Source organism: Dermacentor variabilis, chromosome 10 (assembly GCF_050947875.1).
Source record: "Dermacentor variabilis isolate Ectoservices chromosome 10, ASM5094787v1, whole genome shotgun sequence".
Lineage (NCBI taxonomy): Eukaryota > Metazoa > Arthropoda > Arachnida > Ixodida > Ixodidae > Dermacentor > Dermacentor variabilis.
In genome coordinates, this window is record NC_134577.1 from 36,474,795 (window position 1) to 36,494,055 (window position 19,261).

A 19,261-nucleotide genomic window follows, 5' to 3' on the forward strand; every position below is an offset into this window, starting at 1 on the left:
ACCCTTGGACGTTCTAAATAAACAGCAAGGTGAAAGAGTGTTTTAGCATTTTGCCCATTCGAGAACTTCCGCATTTCTGGGGCAAGAATTAAAAAAGAAAAGCTTTCAGATGTATACGAATTCAAGCTACTTGCACATGAAAGACACTGAATCTGTATAAGAGAGTTTTCCCATCCTTCGGAAGTCCCTCCCAAATATACCCAAGACTTTGCAAATGCTTCACTATTGTCCTTGCATTTCTTTCGACATACCCGATTCTTTAGAAATGTTTCGCTACATCCACACTTAGTAATGCTATAGTCTCCGCAATATCCGACGCATTGCTCCTGTAAACTGCGCCGGCTCAGTGCACGCGGGCGTACCGTAACGCGTTCTCATCAATGCCCATACGGCCTATTCGAAGCTGCGACATAAGCTGCGTTGCCGGCCTTTCTATGGCTCACATTCAATACCGACCCCGGCGGCACCTACCACCACCGCCGCCACGCGGAAACCGTCGTTTCTTCAGAAATCAGATACTTACGAGCGGGACTATGCATTGGCACGGCAGAATGCACGAGTAAGGATTGATGAAATTATTGGCAGGCACCTGGCAGATTTAATTCCTTGCAAAACAGGAAGTGGTTTGCTCGGAAGGAATGCGGTCCGAGCGAACAGTACTCGTACACTTATGCAACCAACGTAGCTCTAAAGCTCGATAAACGCTGCCCCCTCAGAACCAGATAAGTAATCGACCTCTTCTCCCCCAGACATTGCTGCGCCCGCCAGTCGCCTCAGGCAATCGATGAAACACTGCGTTGACTGTGCTGTACGTGGATGGTGGCTGGCGGTCAATACAAATATACCAAAACGCTTTTCCTAGACACATTATGGATGAGCGTGCGGTGCGTTGCAGTGCGGAGATCTTCACTAATGTACTCGAGTTAATGGACACATGCGTACTTTTGGGAAACGTGCAATAACCCGCCGTACTCATAGCGAAACCAGCGATCAACACTATCAGATGTGCTTAGAGCTCATCTACAGGTTCCCGGCTGTGCAATGACACGAAGAAAACGTCGTTCTGAACGTGTAGATTAAAAGAGGGCTAAAGTTGTTTCAACCTATATACTGCAACTTCATCTGAGCAAGCTTTCATCGTAGATCGTGCAAAGAAGACGTGGAAGTTTGTCTGGTTGCCACGGAATTTTTTGTGAGACGACTTGCACTTTCACATACGTGCAATACGTGCGAGAAGCAAGAAAGCAAAGACATCAACATTACCTCCCACGGCCCCCCCCCCCCTTATTTTTTTCTCCTCGTCGCCCTTTTAAACGGCATTGCAGCATGTCCTTAAAATTATCTCATATATCCACCAATAAACTATCCTTTATGCGAGTTGTGGCAGTATGAACACCGTACAATTCACGCAAAGGTATTGGGTTTTAAACCTACCATGGGCACCTTTTCTATTTTGCCGTTTCCGTTTTCCTACTACATGATGCAAAATCCGAAACAGGAAGTCAACGCTCCCTTCCAATCAGAAGCAGGTGGCTAATTCAAAAAAAAGTAGTCCCATTCCGGCATGCTTTCTCTACTCCGTTTCATACTTGGTAGGTAACGCTGCGGAAGCTACGCAAATAATAATAATAATATTTGGGGTTTTACGTGCCAAAACCACTTTCTGATTATGAGGCACGCCGTAGTGGAGGACTCCGGAAATTTTGACCACCTGGGGTTCTTTAACGTGCACCTAAATCTAAGCACACGGGTGTTTTCGCATTTCGCCCCAGCTACGCAAAGTTTAGTTCGGTTGTACAAGTCTCACTCCGCGCGCTTCGCAGTGCAGTTGTTTTCTTTTATCTGCGACGCTTTATACTTGACAACTTTCTCATGCACTCATGCACTCATGAACTTTCTAATTTCTCATGCCCGTAAAGGTTATACGTCAAATCGTGTATCAACGGTGCACCTTCCTGCGTCAAGTATGCGGCCCACTACGTTTTGGTCGCGAGCACCAACGGTGCAATGCAGCTGCTGTTACCGGAAACGCGTCATTCCACTCGTTTGGTGGTAAACAGAGTAAACGTCTGCGGTACTTTTCGGCTAATAAGTACGTCATATTTTAAACACAAAGGTACGAATTTGAATGTTGCGTCTATTGTTAAAATGATACACATATATAAATATATATATATATATATATATATATATATACACACACTGCTACGTACGAGACTAAGTACGGGATCCAGTATACGTGGGCGTGATATACCATAGTTCTACTCGACAATGTCGAGCCGCACGGCTCCGTCGCGTTATATTTCGCGTGCCGACATGCCGTCAGGATCGATTTCGCGTCGATTCCTCCACAGTGAGAACGCGGCGAGAGCTAACAAAGATCACGAGCCACGCGGGGAGTGGGTGTCGAAAACAGATCGGGTTTATAAACGCGGTTGCTTAGCAAATCCCGCGCCGCAGGGCGGGAGACCACACGGGAACGGCGCGTTATGATCAAGGGTTCGCGACACAGATCAATGCGTTCGCTCACAGTCACAGGCTGACGGAGACGTGTGTATACTACTGCGCAGCACGTAGCCAGAATTGAACGAACGCCGCGGCACTAGTAAATGGGAGCGGCGACAGCATAAGAAAAAAGACTAAAAAGCTTTCCAACCCAGCAAGAAACAGCCGCAGCGCTGTGCACCGTATCGATGCGCGTAATGGCCACACTCGTCTAACAAAACTGACTTGAAGTAAAAAAGCAAAAAATTAAGGTCTCCTAGGTTACTTTTGACGGCCGAAGCGCGGTCTTTAACTTAGCTGCGGCTCTGAAGAAGAGCCTTCAGAGTACACTACTGTGTCCCTCATAGCCCTTTGCGGCTATGTGGTTTAAATTCCCGTGAGTTACAATTCTTTAGGCCTGAATCTTAAAACTTCATTCTCGCCTTAAGACAATGTGAATCGCTATAAATCAGACGTACAAACAATCGTTGAGTTCTCACAGAACGATGCAAGCTCTTTTATTTGCTTCACCCTGAGAGTGAGTAGGGCTTCTTAATTCACGCCTGTACACACGTGGCAGAGGTCACAGAGTCGGGGGCAATAACCTCGCCTCCCGTCTACTGGAATCCCCTGGACAATGGGACTCTGTGTTACATCTTTTGTTTTCCTTACAGTGCGTCAATTATTATTATGATCATTATATTTTCTTTAAAAAAGCATATGCACACTCGACAAAGAAGAAAAGAAGTGCGGAAGGTAGCTTGTAACTGTCACCGGGAAACGCACGCCTGGTTACTGTTAAGGGAGGAAGAGATACAAAAATAGACTTGCACTATAAGAATAAAGGAAGGAAAGAGGAAGGACAGAAGATGATGCCAGAGCACAATGACTAAAGCAAAACAATTACAGAGGATAGTGCACAACCACGGTGCGCCAATCGAACCAAAGAGCCAACATTAATTGTCGCCCGCGTTCACTAGTGTCACTCTATATTGTGGCTGAGTGCTTATCTTTCTCTCTCTCTTATTTTTTTTATTACGTCGAGAAACGGAACGAGTGAAAATTTTCAACTCTAACTCCTCCGATATACGCAGCCATTGCGCGCGTTCATACGGTACGCTCACACTATGGAGAAACACGAAGGACTGCGGAAGAAGAGATGCGAATGCGAAACGTACGGGTAAGGGCAAAGGTGGACACACACATCATTGGCGCACCTCTAGGCGTTCATTTGGAACTGCCTGCATGGGCTATGCCTGCAAGCCATAGGCGCGCCACCTCGACCCGTCTATGGCTTGAGCACGAGAACAAAAAAAAAAAAAAAAGAGATGGAAAGGGGGGGGGGTGTTCTTTTTCCGTTGGCTGACTGCGTTTTGTCGATCGAAGCGTCTGGGTCGCTGCAAAGCGATCGGTGCGCGGCAGTGCTTGCACGACTACGATTGGCGCGTGAAGGCGGCTTTTTTGCATACGGGGCGGAACGCTTTGCCCCGGCGAGACTCTGTCGACCGTCAGCGAGAGACATGGTGAAGACCTGGTAAATCGCCAACGCTTTGACTCACCAATATTCGCTTACGCACTTGCACGCGTAGCTTCAGAAGCGAGGGTTGCCCGCGATAAACTTCTTGAATCGCATACCTTGCGCCGGCAGCTTCGAAAAGGGGAGCAATCGACAATGAAGCTTTCCTCGATAATCTGTTGAGTCCTGGTTTTCCCCTAGCAGGAACGGGAATAGGCGAATAAGCTGGCGGAGCTGCCTGCTCTTAAGTTGAACCCAATCAGCGATAAAATATGACGGGCTGTCGATAATTGCATCGAAGGTTTAACGGTTTCTAGGCGCTTTGAACGCTTTGCTGTAAGAAATTCAAGGTTGTAGAATGATCGTTCGATCATATCCCAATATGCACATTCGTAATTCTATTAAGAAAATTAGGTCTAGATTTAATGTGCCGTGGCTCATGTCACGCTTTTATTTTCATAATATCGACTGAATCGCCAACTCACCGCCCATGCGCAAGTCAATAATTGGCCGCGCACATTAGGAGAAAGGAAACTCTTCGCCATTGCTGAAGGCGTGCAGAGCATCGAACAACCCGGCTAGAATGGCAGTGCCTCTAGCAGAGGGGTCGCGTGTGGAAATACTTAGCAGAGTGAAGTGAAATATGGTGCCGTGTTGAGCATGCGAAGTGTTCAATTTACCCGAGGCTCAGTTTCAGCTGTTTTCTCCTTGCCGCCGCTTGGCAGAACTGGCAAAAGCAGGTCGCGTACACAAACATGTGCACCGTGACTGAAAATGTTAGCACGCGTACCGTATCAACAGCTTTTTTGTAAGGCGTGAGGAGTTTACTGATTACAGTTTAATCGACTGGCCAAGCAAAATAAATAGCACAGCGTCGAGGCTTTCGCTCACGGACAGCCTGTGATGCATATATTCCAGACGTAGCTCATCAGGTGTGGACATAAGAAGGCGAGGTGTTGAGAGTGAAAACTCCCGTGATATTCGTTGAGTCCCAACTTATACCGATAATTTCTAGAGAGCGAATAGGATTCAACAAATATTCGCCTTCCGACAATGCTCCAATGCGTACATCCTTTTCGTTCACGATCCAACGACTCACTTACTACCTATATAATCAGCTGGCAGGAAATAGTGTAGCACTGAAGACACCAATTGCTAATCTCCCTCATCATCTGCGCACATAATTAAAGATACTGTGGTTTCTCTTGAGCTAGAACTGCTATCTCATTGTATAGGCACACCATCGTGTCACTACTAAGGGTTCTCTAATGTATACTTGATGCACGATAAACGAGCGTTCTGAATTGGCATTCCGTTTTTCGCATTGGCGGAGCGTTCCCTTCTCTTTTTTCATATCTCTTCACGCTGTAATATTTTAATCATTGGAGGATTTATGGTTTGCGGAGAAGCCGGCGACACAACATCTGCCAACATCCCTCAATTGCCCATCCATATAAAAACGCTTACGCAGTCACTTTCGTCAATTTGCCCACTGTCCTTACAGGGATAGGCGTCCTCACTCCGCCGTCCCTCTCGAGCCCCGACGGTTTCCTGCCGCATTTGGACTCGACGCGGCTGCTGCTCTCCCGACCGGGCAAGGCGCGCCCGTCGGCCGGTAACGGCGCGGTCGCGGGCGGCGCCACAACCGCCACCACCACGTACCAGTGGTCCAACGGCGGCACCGCCGGAGCCGGACCGTACCAACAGCACCGCGTGACCACCACAACGACCACGACTACGCACCGGTCCACGACCACCGTAGAAGAGACGAGCGTCAGGGACCAAGTGCATCTGCTCAGGCTCCCCGCGCCTCCCAAGGACGAAAAGGACCTAGTGGAGAGGGAGGGGAAGCCGGAGGAGGAAGAGGAGGAGAGTGAACGCCAACAGCAGGCTCTCGACGGCCAGTCAGAGGACCGGTAAGAGAAATAGTATAACTTAAGTAGTATAAAATTTAAATAGTATAGAACTGTTTCATCTTTCGCAACGCGTCTGGCAGCATAGCCATTACGTGCCTTCCGGCAGATCAGCACGGAACGAGAAAATCCCGAAAAGCGACTCACGTGATCCACGCCAAGGCAGACTAACCTTGTATCCGGGATCGGCCCACTTTTCATCACACTATCTCCGGGATCAGCCAAGTTTACTACTGCTGCACTGTTTCCGGGGGGGGGGGGGGAGGGCATTCTGTAAGAGTCCACGTAGTGGACGGTTCATTTAGGCCACTGCTTATTGGATGCAGCTGTACTAGCGAGGAGGAGACGAGCGGCCCCAGCCAATCGGAAGCGACCGAAATGGACAGTCCACTAGACGGACTCTTACAGAATACTCCCGCTTGACCTTAACTCGCGCCCACCGAAAAGCGTTGGACTAGGGGACATCTACCGCTGAAAGACGCTACCGCAGAGATGGTACACACCAAAGTGCAGTACGTCGTTTCTGGTGAAGTCTCTTGCTGAAAGAGATGTATAAGATTTTGAAAGCTTTTTTACGGGTATTAAGAGGTAAGCTCGAGCGCAGCTCTTCAGCAACACAAACGTTGAGGAAATGCAAATGGTGCGTTAATAAGAATTTTAGTAATTTTAAAAACAATTTTACACGTAGCAGTGATGAAATTTGACCAGACGCACTACCTTTTTTACCGTTTTGTCAGTTTCGGCGTGAGGAAGCAGTGCCATACATGTGATTTAACGTGTTGATTACGGAAAACGTGTAATGATCGTGTAATCCGTGTAAAACGTGTAATCCGTACCGTGTGTCAGCGGCGCAACTCACTTTTGATAAGGGGTCCTTCAGTGTTACGACAAATTCATTAAGTTCACCCATGTGTCAGTGGTATTACTCGATGAAAAGTCAATCGATCAGATGGGTCAAACTATAGAAAAGAAGGTAGAGAGCTTCGCTTTAACAATCGAAATTATGTGCCTTAAGGCGCATATTTGTCGCACTGAGGATGGTGCTAGGTACCGTTTGTTATTCCACGGCACAATTCCGCCGGGATGAGCCGGCAAATGTCACACCAGCAGGAGGGGTTGACATATATGCCGATTCGCTACAAGTGCTGCCACTGCTGTGACAGTGATTTGCTGTCACTACTGTCGCACATGGGTCACATATAAGCGAATTCGTTATGAGCGCTGTCCAGTGTGTGAAGTGTTCGGCAAGACAGCCCCGGCATGAGCCCCCCCCCCCCCCCCCCCCCCATGTTCAGCAAAGTCCAGAACTGTTCGTCTAGGAAGCTTGACCTTTAAATATCAGGTGCAAAGATGAGGTGTATATAAGGACATGAACTGCTGCTTGCCGAGTCACAAAGCGACAACATCTATGCTGTGCGCGCTGCACAGCGCACTCAAGCCAGCACCAGTCTTGCGCATTTCTTTTGCGGATGTTCAGACCATTGAGTTTCCTATAATAAATAATAGAGAGAACTCTGGCGCAGCGATCGTTCAACCACCATGGGAATGAAGGTTAGTGCATGAATTTGGCTGATCTTCGTGCTGGTGGCTTCAGGCGTTCCTGTGGCTTCGTTCTTTAAGCTTTACCTGCTTTCATCGGCAGAAATTTCAAAGCAATCTATACTTTTTTTCTTTCTGAAATGCAAAAGGCAATACGACTCTGCGAACACGCATAATCTCTGCTAATTGCAGTGATTGCCCTTGTCCATACATCCGCGGCGTAACGGTTTCAATATCGGGTTTGCGCGCTACAGGTCCTGTGTTTGAATCCTGCCGTCGGACAATTTTATTAATGTTTATTCAATTATATATAACGCAATATTCTATTGGAAGTGATCAGTTTACAAAGTCACGAATCCATTTAAAGCCATGAGGACGAAGCTAAGGCAAGTCGATGCGCTAACCATCGTTCACATGCTGGCTGAAGTGCCCTGCCTGCAGCTCCGGTAGACACTAGCGCCACAGTTCTTTCTAGTAATTGTATAAAACTATATGATTCATTCCGCCGTAGGACCCAGAGCTGGCAGGTCATGCGAGAAAAATGCGTGGCATAATGAAGGTGCTTGGCCCAGTCTTCGGCTTGCCACTGTGTGAACCTGTGTGATTTCTTTGAGGACTGGCACGATGCCAGACAAAAGCGATGCGTAGGCGTGACCATGACTTACGGTTGCCAACTTTTGCAAGATACACACAGCACAAACGACAAACTTTAACTAAGTCTTCACTAAGCAATGATGCTTATAGCACGGATAAAAAAGCCTTCGCTAAGCGGCCAACTTTTTTTAATGTACGTTAGACTTGTCCTGATAAATTTATGCCTCATTTACATGCCCGAAAGGTTCGAAGGTGTTTGCCGACAGCTGGTGGCGATCGATAATGCCGTTGTGCACTCCCCGCCCAGCGACTACTTTCTACGCATGTTATCCGTATTTTTGCATTGCAAAGACAAGTTGAAGTATCGTGCCGCATGTATCTTTATTACTGCCGTCTCATTTAAGCTGTCGATACATTCTGTTCCCCCGCGATGAGTTGGACAGTCCAAACCAAGCAGCCAAGGTTTCTTGCTGTAATGCCTTGGACAAGGAAGGAAGGAAGGAAAAAGTGGAGAAGGAAAGGCAGGGAGGTTAACCAGTTTAGCTTAACCGGTTTGCTACCCTACACATGGGAGAGGGATGGGGGCGATGAAAGATGGGGAAGGGAGAGAGACAAGACACAAGGGTGTAGACAGGTGGCAGTGCAGTGGAGATTGATGTAGCATTTGAATACCGTACGTTTCGAAAATGCAGTAACTGTTACGACGATAACCTGAGTGACGATGAAAAGAAGCATGTTGCTTATTAGGAAGCCGGAAAACGCCCCTAAAATTTACACAGGGTTTATAGCACCGTCCGTAATGACGTCTTGGCTTCGCTGCCGACAGTCAACAACGGAAGGTCACAATAAAGATCAGAAAGAGACGACGAAGATTTACGGGCACCCAATTATTTGATAATGTTAGCACTTTTAATATACGAGTTAGTCGGTGCCATGCGACTGGGCAGACGTGAGTGACATAGCTGTGTGCTACCATTCGCTGAAAACGCGTCTGCCGCGCCACAAGGTGCTGACGCGATAATATAGGTGCTGATGCTAATAAACAATTGGGCGCCTTATACAGGACGCGCTACTGTCGTCTGCTTTGTTCCACTAGGACATATCTCTGCTTTTCATTTTCGAGCTCGTTATATGGTGGATCATATAGGAATAAGAACACCTGTCCCTGCTCTAGCTACTGATGCCCATCATACTCCAATTACGAGATCGCGGTTTCAAATATCGACCCTGGCGAACGGAGTTGGGCGAAAATATGATTGTTCGGGTAATGAGGGTCTGCCGAACGTTCATGAACGTTGAAGGTTTTTCTTGTTTGGCATTTTTGTAGTGCAATGTGGAATAAACCCATATATATACGAAGAAACACCCCTAAATATTTGTAATGTGCGGCATAATTACTACTTTGATGTGCGAATGCCTCTTTTGTAATATATTTTGAGAACATCCTGGGAAAAAAGGTGCAATAGCAAGGTAAAACGGGAACAATAGCTCGAAATCGAAGTTCCATAAAGAACTGTTACATTTATTACCATTTAACCATGTGGTACGCATACCGCACTTATCACCTCGGGCCTTTAATGAGGACTTTGAGCAAACGCTGCCACCACTCGTACCACTACGTTCTGTCGCCCAAACATGTTTGCTTTCAACTTTTTGTAGTTTGCACACACACACACACACACACACACACACACACACACACACACACACACACACACACACACACACACACACACACACACACACACACACACACACACACACACACACACACACACACACACACACACACGCACACCCGCGCACAAGTCATCTTTCGTCGATCGGTTAGTGACATCACAATCCGCGGGACACGCACCTACTTACACTGCTACGCTCGGAAGCACACAAACAGACTTATCGCGTTCCCGTCCGTATACCTCGTCCTCATGTGCGCAGGGTTCACGAGGAGCATACCGTTGGGGAGGCTGACGGCCCCGAACTGAGCGACGCGCCCCCGCCGGCCTCGTCGGTTCGGAGAAGACCCTCGGTGGCCTCTTCGTCCCCGGCGGCGCCGGTCACTGGCGCCGATGCCAAGGACCTCGCCGCGCAAGAGGTCGACGACGCCAGGTCCAAAGACCAGAGCGACAACGACGTCGACGACGCTTCGGCCCAGCGCGATCAACAGCGCGAGTCCAGCGAAGCGACACCCTCGCCGGCGGCGTCTGTCAGAGACCGCCGGAGCCGCAGCGACGGAGCGGGCACGATCACGCTGACGCTGCCGTCGCCCACGTCGGGTGCCACGGCACGCACGAATCTCGGGTCCCAGCGGAGGCCCAGCCTGACCGAGTCCCGACGCAGGAGCGTGGCCACGGTGCCCGTGGTGGAGAGCAGCAGGCTAACGGTGCCGACGTTCCAACAGCAGCCGCGGAAGCTGAGCTTCGCCGGCGGATCGTTCGGACCGAGACGCGGTGACGAGGACAGTGGGGGCCAAAGGCGAGTCGTTCGTGCGATTTTGTCCTTTCGGCCTGGGCCTAGCCTGGCCTGGGCTCTGTATCGCTCACCTGGGCTGGGAATCATGACGATGTGTTCTTTTTTTTTCTGCGTACTGCTGTTGTGAACGAGGAAGTGAGCTTGATTAACGTACCCATCCGATCGTTCGCTTGCTCTGCCCCTCGCCGGTACTAGTTTCCCAAAGAGTCCTAAAGTGGAGCTCCTTGGCACGTCGTGTAATTTGGATGACTTTCTTAAATGATTGAATGGGTTTCTTGCAAGCATGATGGGTTGAGTGGCTTTCAAATGCGTGCGCGCAACTCTATATTGATTATATAGGCCGCATATTTATTGCTAGTCTGAAGCCGAAGCCCGGGGTGACGACGTCAAGAGAATCAACGATTCGCTTGAGTTGGCGGTTCTCACATCAACCCAAATGTATAATGTATGATTGGCTTGCCTGACGAATGTACACTGTACGTCTGTACCAGCTGTGTACCTGCGCACCTGCCGATCGTCATGTCCCCGTCTACCTTTGTGTCTTGGTCGCCCATCTTTGTGCGCCCCTTGCGTTCAGGTTTATTTATTTATGTGTTGCTTTCTTTGTTTTTGCCACTGCAAACAATTGCCAACAATGGAGGAGGCCGAAATGAGAGCAACAATGAGGCAGCACCTTATCAACCATTTCTCCTGTCTGTCCGTGCTTGCTTGATGATCTGCGTGTGGAATTTTAATCAGGTTTTTGCGCAACACGACGCCAGCTATTGAGCCATTACAAAGCTCTTCAGTATTTGATCGATACAGTCAAGGTCTAATCGGCGAATTCAGCAATATGGCCGCTTGTGCCCACAAACGGTAAACTGATACACAGTGACCTATTGCAAATCCCGCCACTTCTGTGATCTTATCGCTTTGAATATTTGTATTCAAGCAATGCCGAGCTTTCTCAATATACATATTAATGGATAAATGTGTAAAAACAATGCGCGCGCACGCACACAAAGAAATACAGATAGATAGATAGAGAGAGACATGGCGGGACAAAAGAATGCGAATGTACTGGCATACTCGTGAGCGTTGATACACACTTGCGCGCGCAGCCCTTTGTTGCGAAATCCAAAGATAACCATTCACTGACTTCTTTTTCGCACGCTTTGTGAACGTTTCCCGTAGCAGTTCCATAGGGCGGTCGGAGTAAAGAGGATTAAAGGATCACGCGAGCCCGCTGGGTGCCCGAATAGGTGTCGCTTATTCAACTGCGACCTTTCACACTCCCGTTCTTTAAAAAAATGGAAGAAAGAAAGAAAGAAAGAAAGAAAGAAAGAAAGAAAGAAAGAAAGAAAGAAAGGAAGGAAGGAAGAAAGAAAGAAAGAAAGAAAGAAAGGAAAGATCGACACGTCGAGAAAAGAGGCACAGTAGAGAAGCGAACAACGCTATCGGAAAAGGCACCAAGCACGTGTCTCCTTCCGCTGGGCTTCCTTTCGCATGAGAGACTTCGGCGTGCGTCTATTCGACAGTCGTTCAGTGTCCCTATGAGCAACGCTCGCGCCCCAAGCAGAACGCTCTAAAGAAGGACGCGGCATAGTAAAAATAAATGCACTCCACGGTCGTTGCGCGTCGACTCGCAAATCGTGCAGGCGCAGGCGGCGCAGCTCAAGGCACTCAGCTGTATAGGCGTGCGGGTGCGAATGCACTGATAATGGCGCTGTCCTGAGAGGCGTAGAGTTTCTAGCGAAAATTTCTAGAATGAAGCTATGGCTCTTGCGTCTACAGGAGCGGCAAGCACGGCGGTTCTGCTATCACAGGAACGATAGCGTGGAGAATAGAAAGCAGTAGCTAGGAGGGAAGTATGACGTCACTCAGCGAGGCTCGGCAGGCCAACCTCCTACAAGGAGCCGCTCTCATCCGGGACTCTCCATATGTGCGGTGGCGCTCGGGAACGAATAGGCCGGTAAGGTGGCTGGATCATTCAATAGATTGCCTTGTTCGTGGTAACTTTCACGGGCCGACAGCCACCTGCTTCGGATCTATCACGTCGTCGTCTGCACTGTTTCGTCCTATCGTTTCCAGCAGCTACCTGTATTTGCAACACCTCAAAGACAACGAACTACTTGCCAGTGTATATCGGTTCACGTACTTTGCCAGAATGTCTTGTTTTTTCAGTTTCCGGCTTCCTAGTGAGCCAAATCGCGAGTAGAAGTTGTAGTGCCCTTTAGGTTTGGCATGAAAGGCGAGATACCGTCCATCATATATGACAACGGCTTGACCTCGCGAATCGTCGCGTTGTTTAGACCTGTGAGGAGGGCGAAGTGAATGTATGTGCAGAACGGCGGACAGAGTCGGGGTGGACGACGGCAACAACAGCTAGCTGTTCATTTTTTTTTCAAGTGAAGCTTGTATTGGTTCACCAGTGGCGTTGTCGTGGTCACGCAAAGAAATGTTACTACCGGAACAGAGCAGCTGTGGGAAAGGGCGGTTGGATGAGGTGATAGCTGCGCCGGAGCGTGAGTCATTAGCGAGGATTTCAGCTGCATAGGCGCGCGCTCACGCCACGCACGCAACCAATCAGCTGTTTTGCTTCCGCCGGGAAGGGAAAGGGCAGGAAAGTGTTTTGCGTGCGCTGGGTTGGCTTCGTTTCCGTTCAGTTCATTCTCGGAAAACGGATGGGGCGGTCACGCGTCGTGCGCTCCCCCGAGGAACGGGCAGCGTTCGACGAGCGGCGGTGAGAACTCGCCCGTGAAAGGGCTCACCGTCGGCGCGCCAATCCAGCCGTTAGAGCCGCCCGAGCCCAGGAGATCCGACGGCAGCGAGAAGAAGATCTCGAGCTGAAGGAGCGGGAGACCGAAGCAATCCGGCATCGTTACCTGTGGGGGACTTAACCGTGACGAAGGTCAGGTGCATGCAGGACAAGCTTAGCTTACCCCCATTTTCCGGTAGGGGAAGGGTTGGTCTTTTTTTTACTATTGAGCGTATTATGGATGAGCGCAGACACGGGTGCGCGAGTTGTGAAAAGTGCAGGAACCTGTATAGAATAGACCGAGAAAATAAAGATGTCATGGCAGTATTAACGACGAACATTGTGCAGTGTACCCGCGAAAAAGAAAGAAAATTGTGCATAGACATTAAGGGCACACTACTGCTATCTGTGCACTGAAAGAATATATCCCTTTGTTTTCACATTTCTCACCTCATATTTCTGGCACCTTTCTTATTTTTTACATGCAGGAAGAGCGGCAATATTTGTTGTTTCACAGAACAAATGCTGTAGCTGGTAAACAAAGGATTTAAAGAAAGTTGAGGAAGCGCTGCTCGCTGCATACTGACGAGACAGCTGCCACATGGGATGACGTCTTAAGCAGAGGACAAAGGCGGCGGTAAAGTTTGGTAAAGTATGCGCAATCTGCAGCAACTATCGCAACGCGTGTGGTGACTCAAGTAACGCCAGAGGATCAACACGGGATGAAGCGCTCCAGTCCAAGCAGCCAGCTGCGTGGACGTTTAGCGGCGCACTACAAAGGAGCGTTTTTCAAACGCGCCGAGCAATGAATTCGCGCGAGGCACAGACAGAAAAAAATAAAGGCGCCTTACGCCTGAAAGCTGGGCGTTTGCAGCGTAAGAAGCACATCCAGCTTGCGAGGGAATGCCAAGCACTCGAAAACCACAGTGAAGCTTCGTCGCAACAACTGCACCGACAAGGCAGGACGATGAACGGGAGAAAACAGAGCGCAAACACGCGAGCCTCCCAATGCGCTAAAAGCGCTTTCCGCGCCGACGAGCCCTTTTATCGGCATACCACGTTGCGCCCGCAGCTTGTGCCATTACTGCTGACAGACTCTCTCTCTTTCTCTCTCTCTCTCTCTTTCTGGAGCTCTTGAAGTGACTGTTTGCTCGAATGTTTCACATGTACCCCTTTCCACTTCGGCGTTATTTGATTCTGTGTATTGCAGCAGCAGTAGCAGCAGCAGCAGCTCATTTGTTCCGCTGTCCGGCCACCCGAAGCTAAGGGCAAAATGGGAACGGACTAACACGGCGGAACTAAGAAGCAGCAGCAAAGAGCTGCTGGGTCACGCAGAGTGGCGTCTGGGTCACCGTGCGGTTCCCGGTATAAAAACAAACAAAACACAAACGCCAATTCGACGCGATGTAAAAAGAAAAAGCAGAGGAGAAAAGAGAGAAAGGAACCACGAAGGGTGGAGCTGTTTTGTAACCCATGGCAACCATGTTTTTCCCGTCATTTTGGCTGCTTCCTTGCTGTCGCTTTACGGAACTTTCCCCTTTTTCTCTGTGTACCTCGCGCCTTCCTTTCAACCACCTTCTACAATCACCCCCTTGATCCCTCTTCCAGTTCCCTAATCATTTCTATAGATCCTATTGGGGTTGTTTCTTTGTTTGTTTTTTGTTCGTGTGTGTGTGCGTGCGTGCGTGCGTGCGTGCGTGCGTGCGTGCGTGCGTGCGTGCGTGCGTGCGCGCGCGCGCACGCGCGAATGCACCACGCCTAACCTGCGCTCGATCTTCATTAGCTGGCGAAGTTTGCTGCGTTGCACACAGTTAGTTACACAGCAGAATGACACTGCAGTTACATTGCAAGTAGCCGCAACTGGGGAAAAGACATTGAGAGTCGTGCCTAATTTCAGAAGTTGCGAATCTGTGCTCTTACGGGACAGCAAAAGCTGAACTTAAAGACGCCAACAGATAGTCAAAATCGGCAGGAGAATGAAGAAAAACAAAAGCAAACCCACTCAACGGAAACACAAGGACGCCATCACCGTTATCTGCAGCAAGCGCTACTTGCATGAGGCAACATGAAAGGGAAGATCAGGCACGCTCAAGAAAGGAGCAAATCCTACACACGAAGCAAGTTACGGAAGGATGGCAGTCGTAGCTTCTCGATAATACAGAGCAAGTATTAAACGCATATTTGCGACATATGACGAACACGGATATGTCGGAGATAACGAAGTAAATTAAGAATGTTACTCGACGATATCAGCATGCAACCATCATGTGGTTGTAACACCGGATATAAGGGAGTTATATTCGCGTCGGACATGACTGAGTTATAACAAAGATGCGGCTCTACATGAAGTACAGAAGGGCTGAAGGTCCAAACTGTTAGGTCATGACGTAAAATGAGAAGAACGCGGACTACGAGGAAGCAAGAAAGACAAACACGGCTCTGCTTTTCTCTTTCTTGGTCCTGTCCTGCTTTTATACATTGAGCTCGCTTTAGAGCGGGTAAATGAACAGGCATGGCAGCGTCGCACCACGAGACGAAAAATTTCCTTTAAGATAACGTTGTGTGTTTACTACTTCGCAATATTGGTACATCATCATCATCATCATCATCATCATCATCATCATCAGCAGCAGCAGCAGCAGCAGCAGCAGCAGCAGCAGCAGCAGCAGCAGCAGCAGCAGCAGCAGCAGCAGCAGCAGCAGCAGCAGCCTGGTTACGCCCACTGCAGGGCAAAGGCCTCTCCCATACTTCTCCAACAACCCCGGTCATGTACTAATTGTGGCCATGCCGTCCCTGCAAACTTTGGTATATTGGTACATTCCTGGGCAAACAATGAATGCCCTATAAATAAGTTCTGTATTTTCTTTGCATTTCTGTGTTTATACTTTGAAAAGAACAGAGACGATATCAGTGAAGACAAAAATAAACACGCACTATTGTCATGCGGACCTGAACGGGCCGTAAGCAGCCCTTGTTGTGGATATGAGCATTCGAAGCACTGACCTCGAAGTTGCCATGAAGCTAGCGCGACGAGTGGTAGTAACATGTCGTTCCTGATTTCCACAACAGCTAAACCATGAAAACGCACTGAAGAAAAGGAAGGAATAAGAAGAGCAAGAAGTGTCTTGTTATCACAGAGCCTAGACTAAACAAGGACACTACCGTGCCGGCCCACGGCCCCCTGCCGTGTACATGTTTATTTGTTTTCGTTTCTCCCTCGTTGTCAAGACACGGTGCAGCACGGGCCCTGAGATAGCGGCGCATTGCACAAGACTTGGACTCAATGAGGCTGCGTTGAATTGCAAAAGAAGGTTGTCTCTCCAGGGAGACTTCGTAAACTGTCAATGGCCTCTTTCCCCGGTGCTGTACTCTTCGCGGTTGTCTCAAGGCTATTCATGAGCGCTGACGTCTGTCCCAGTGAAAGAGAAGAGGAGACAGCGGGCAGGGGTTTTCTTGGAACGTCCGACGCAATTCTGCTCAATCTGTCAGTTCGTATTTACGTAAAGCGTGAGAAGCCAAACGTGCACCGAGCAGCAGGCAGGAGACAGGATGCGTGCAAATGGACGAAAGCAACGTGTGAATTCAAGGCGACAGGCGAAATTCCCAGCTAATAACGCTCAAGTGCAGTTGAAGAGTTGAAGAATTCCCAGCGAAACTAAAACCCTATTTTAACATACACAAGTAGGATTCTCTTGTTCATTCGTTCAAGACGTCAGTATGTTCTTGTTCTCCTTTTCTTGTTTAACTTTCTTTTCCACCATATTTTGATATTCCTTGCGCGCACTGCTTTGTTTTAGGTCACTACCGAAGTACTTGTACTGCTTAATCATTTTCTGGTTGTGTTCTTGCTTTATTGAACGTGCAGCATCTCTTGGAATGTGTACCTATTTTAACAAGCATATTCCATTTGAACTACGCATTTAGGTAACCTTGATTTTTCGTAACAACCATTTTATAGCCATACGAGTCTTCATGGTTTAAGATGTGCCGTTGTACTGCTTTTACGTTTTTTTCGTTTGTGTTCTTGCTTTCATTTTAACATGCAACATCTGTTTGATTTCGTGTACTGCACCTATCAATTATTTATTGTAACACCCCTATGTAATGCCCGCATGGGCCTTTAAGGCACTTGAATTAAAAATATAGAAGAGCTCCTTCGTGGCTTTGAGCGAGTGAGTGAGTGATATCTATAGAGAGAGATTGCGTGACTTTTACGGCAACCTTGCCTTGGAAGAGGGGAAGAAGAACGTAAAAGTTGTAAACGAATTGGTGACGCGTGCAGATGGCAAGGCTGCATTTACTGCGAATTCGCAAGGTGGTCGTACAGTCCAACTCCAGTTACCTTTACGAAATGCAGCAGGGTTGGAGTAGCTTCCAGTGTGGATGACGTTCGACACCGATGTCCCAATACCATAGCTCTGCGAGTGGTCTGTCGTGCGTGCGAATTGGGTGAACTCAAAGAGGAAGACTTCGGCAGTCTACAGGAAAGCACTGCCCCAAAGACCCGCTCACTAGTCTACTTACGAACATAACCACGTAACTGTAACCGCTTCCACATGAGAGACATGTTCCCAATGATTACGTGAACCTTGCCATCTTTTCGTTAACAAAGGTCTCATGTGGAAGCCTATGCGATAAGGTATCCCAAATTCATTTTGCCTACCGTTAGCTTGTTCCCCGCTTGTTGTACTGTTGCTTCTTGGTCCGACGAGTCTACGCCTAGAGCTCAACTTGCCAAAATGAATACTGCCATAGATAATATAACAGGCTGCTACCATTTGAGAACAGGCTGCCGAATAATGATCAAGTGGTAGACTAATCCCAAATGGGCTATAGACGGCGCAGGCTAATAAAACTCGCGCCCTGAGAATGATCCTAAATACTATCTATATCGATGTGCAACAACGACAACGATCATTAAAAGAACCAGGGAAAATAAATGAATGAGAAGGCCGTACAACATCTTTCGAAATATGAATCCAAGGTCCATACCGGCACTGATATGGGTTCCTGTATAATACACGAGACATGCACGACATATGCGGCTCCCGAATGCTGCATTTTTACAATGCCCGTTGTGCAATAGTTCCGCATGGTACAGCGTCGCCACCTAAAGTTTAGGCAAGCTATGTGTACCCGGTCCTAACGCTTCAACGTCGGAACAAAACTGGCTTGCAGGGGCACTGGTTCAGCTAAGTTCATGTACGTTTTTTTAACAACAGCTGAAAGATATTCAAATTTCATCTAACACCACTTGTTGTCTTTCACCGTTTTTTCTGGTGTTATGGCGTTCGTAAGTAACAAAAAGCTACGTCTTCCTATGACATGCCCTATCAATTTTTCGCCTCAAGAGCATGATTATGCCCATTCCTTTGCATCTTGTTATTTTCGCTCCCTTAGTTTCATAATAAATGACTCACTGTATACCTTGCACGCATTCTGATCTTTAAAGACCAACATAGCATGTGTTCCCAAAAGGCGTTCAGTGCGTTTACCACGATCTGATCGTGCATAAGGCTTGACGAAGGTGAAGTGGTCGCGAGTAGTGACTGGCTCTAAAAATACGTAAACTCTGTAATCCGTTTCGCAATTGTGCTGCATTGTGATGCGAGTTACGAGACGTGCTCGGGCGCTTGAGGTTAGTCTAGAGACTGTGTTTGAGTGCGAAAACAGGACGCTTTGATGTGGAGGAACAGGGCGCCATAGGCGCACATTCATTCGTAGAACATTTACGCTTATGAGTCGTTCACACTAGCTGTAGCCTGTGCTCATTGCGAAACAAAGTCTAGTGGCTGCATAAGCCTCTTTTATTCAAAGTCACTGCAGGAGATTGCAGGCACGGCGCATAATTCGCAAGAAAAAAAATGAGACTTTATATGCAAAGCGTTTTTTGACGAGTTCAGCCTAGTTTTCTGTAACGGGTATCCTGCCGGCATCTGGCAGTTTTTCTGGGCTGATCCTTAAGTAGTGCAGTATAAAAATGTAGGCTGATTTGTTTCGCTTCGA

The 19,261-nt window shown here is 48.3% G+C and overlaps 1 protein-coding gene across 2 annotated transcripts in view; it reads left to right on the plus strand.

Moving 5' to 3' along the window:
* The window catches only part of LOC142560330 (uncharacterized), a 123,266-nt gene that overhangs the window by 87,569 nt on the left and 16,436 nt on the right, over positions 1-19,261 (plus strand). For both annotated transcript variants that reach the window (XM_075672331.1, XM_075672332.1), the window contains 2 exons: positions 5,505-5,916; positions 9,985-10,521. In XM_075672331.1, the coding sequence (XP_075528446.1) occupies positions 5,505-5,916; positions 9,985-10,521 (949 nt within the window). The remainder of the gene's footprint in view (positions 1-5,504; positions 5,917-9,984; positions 10,522-19,261) is intronic.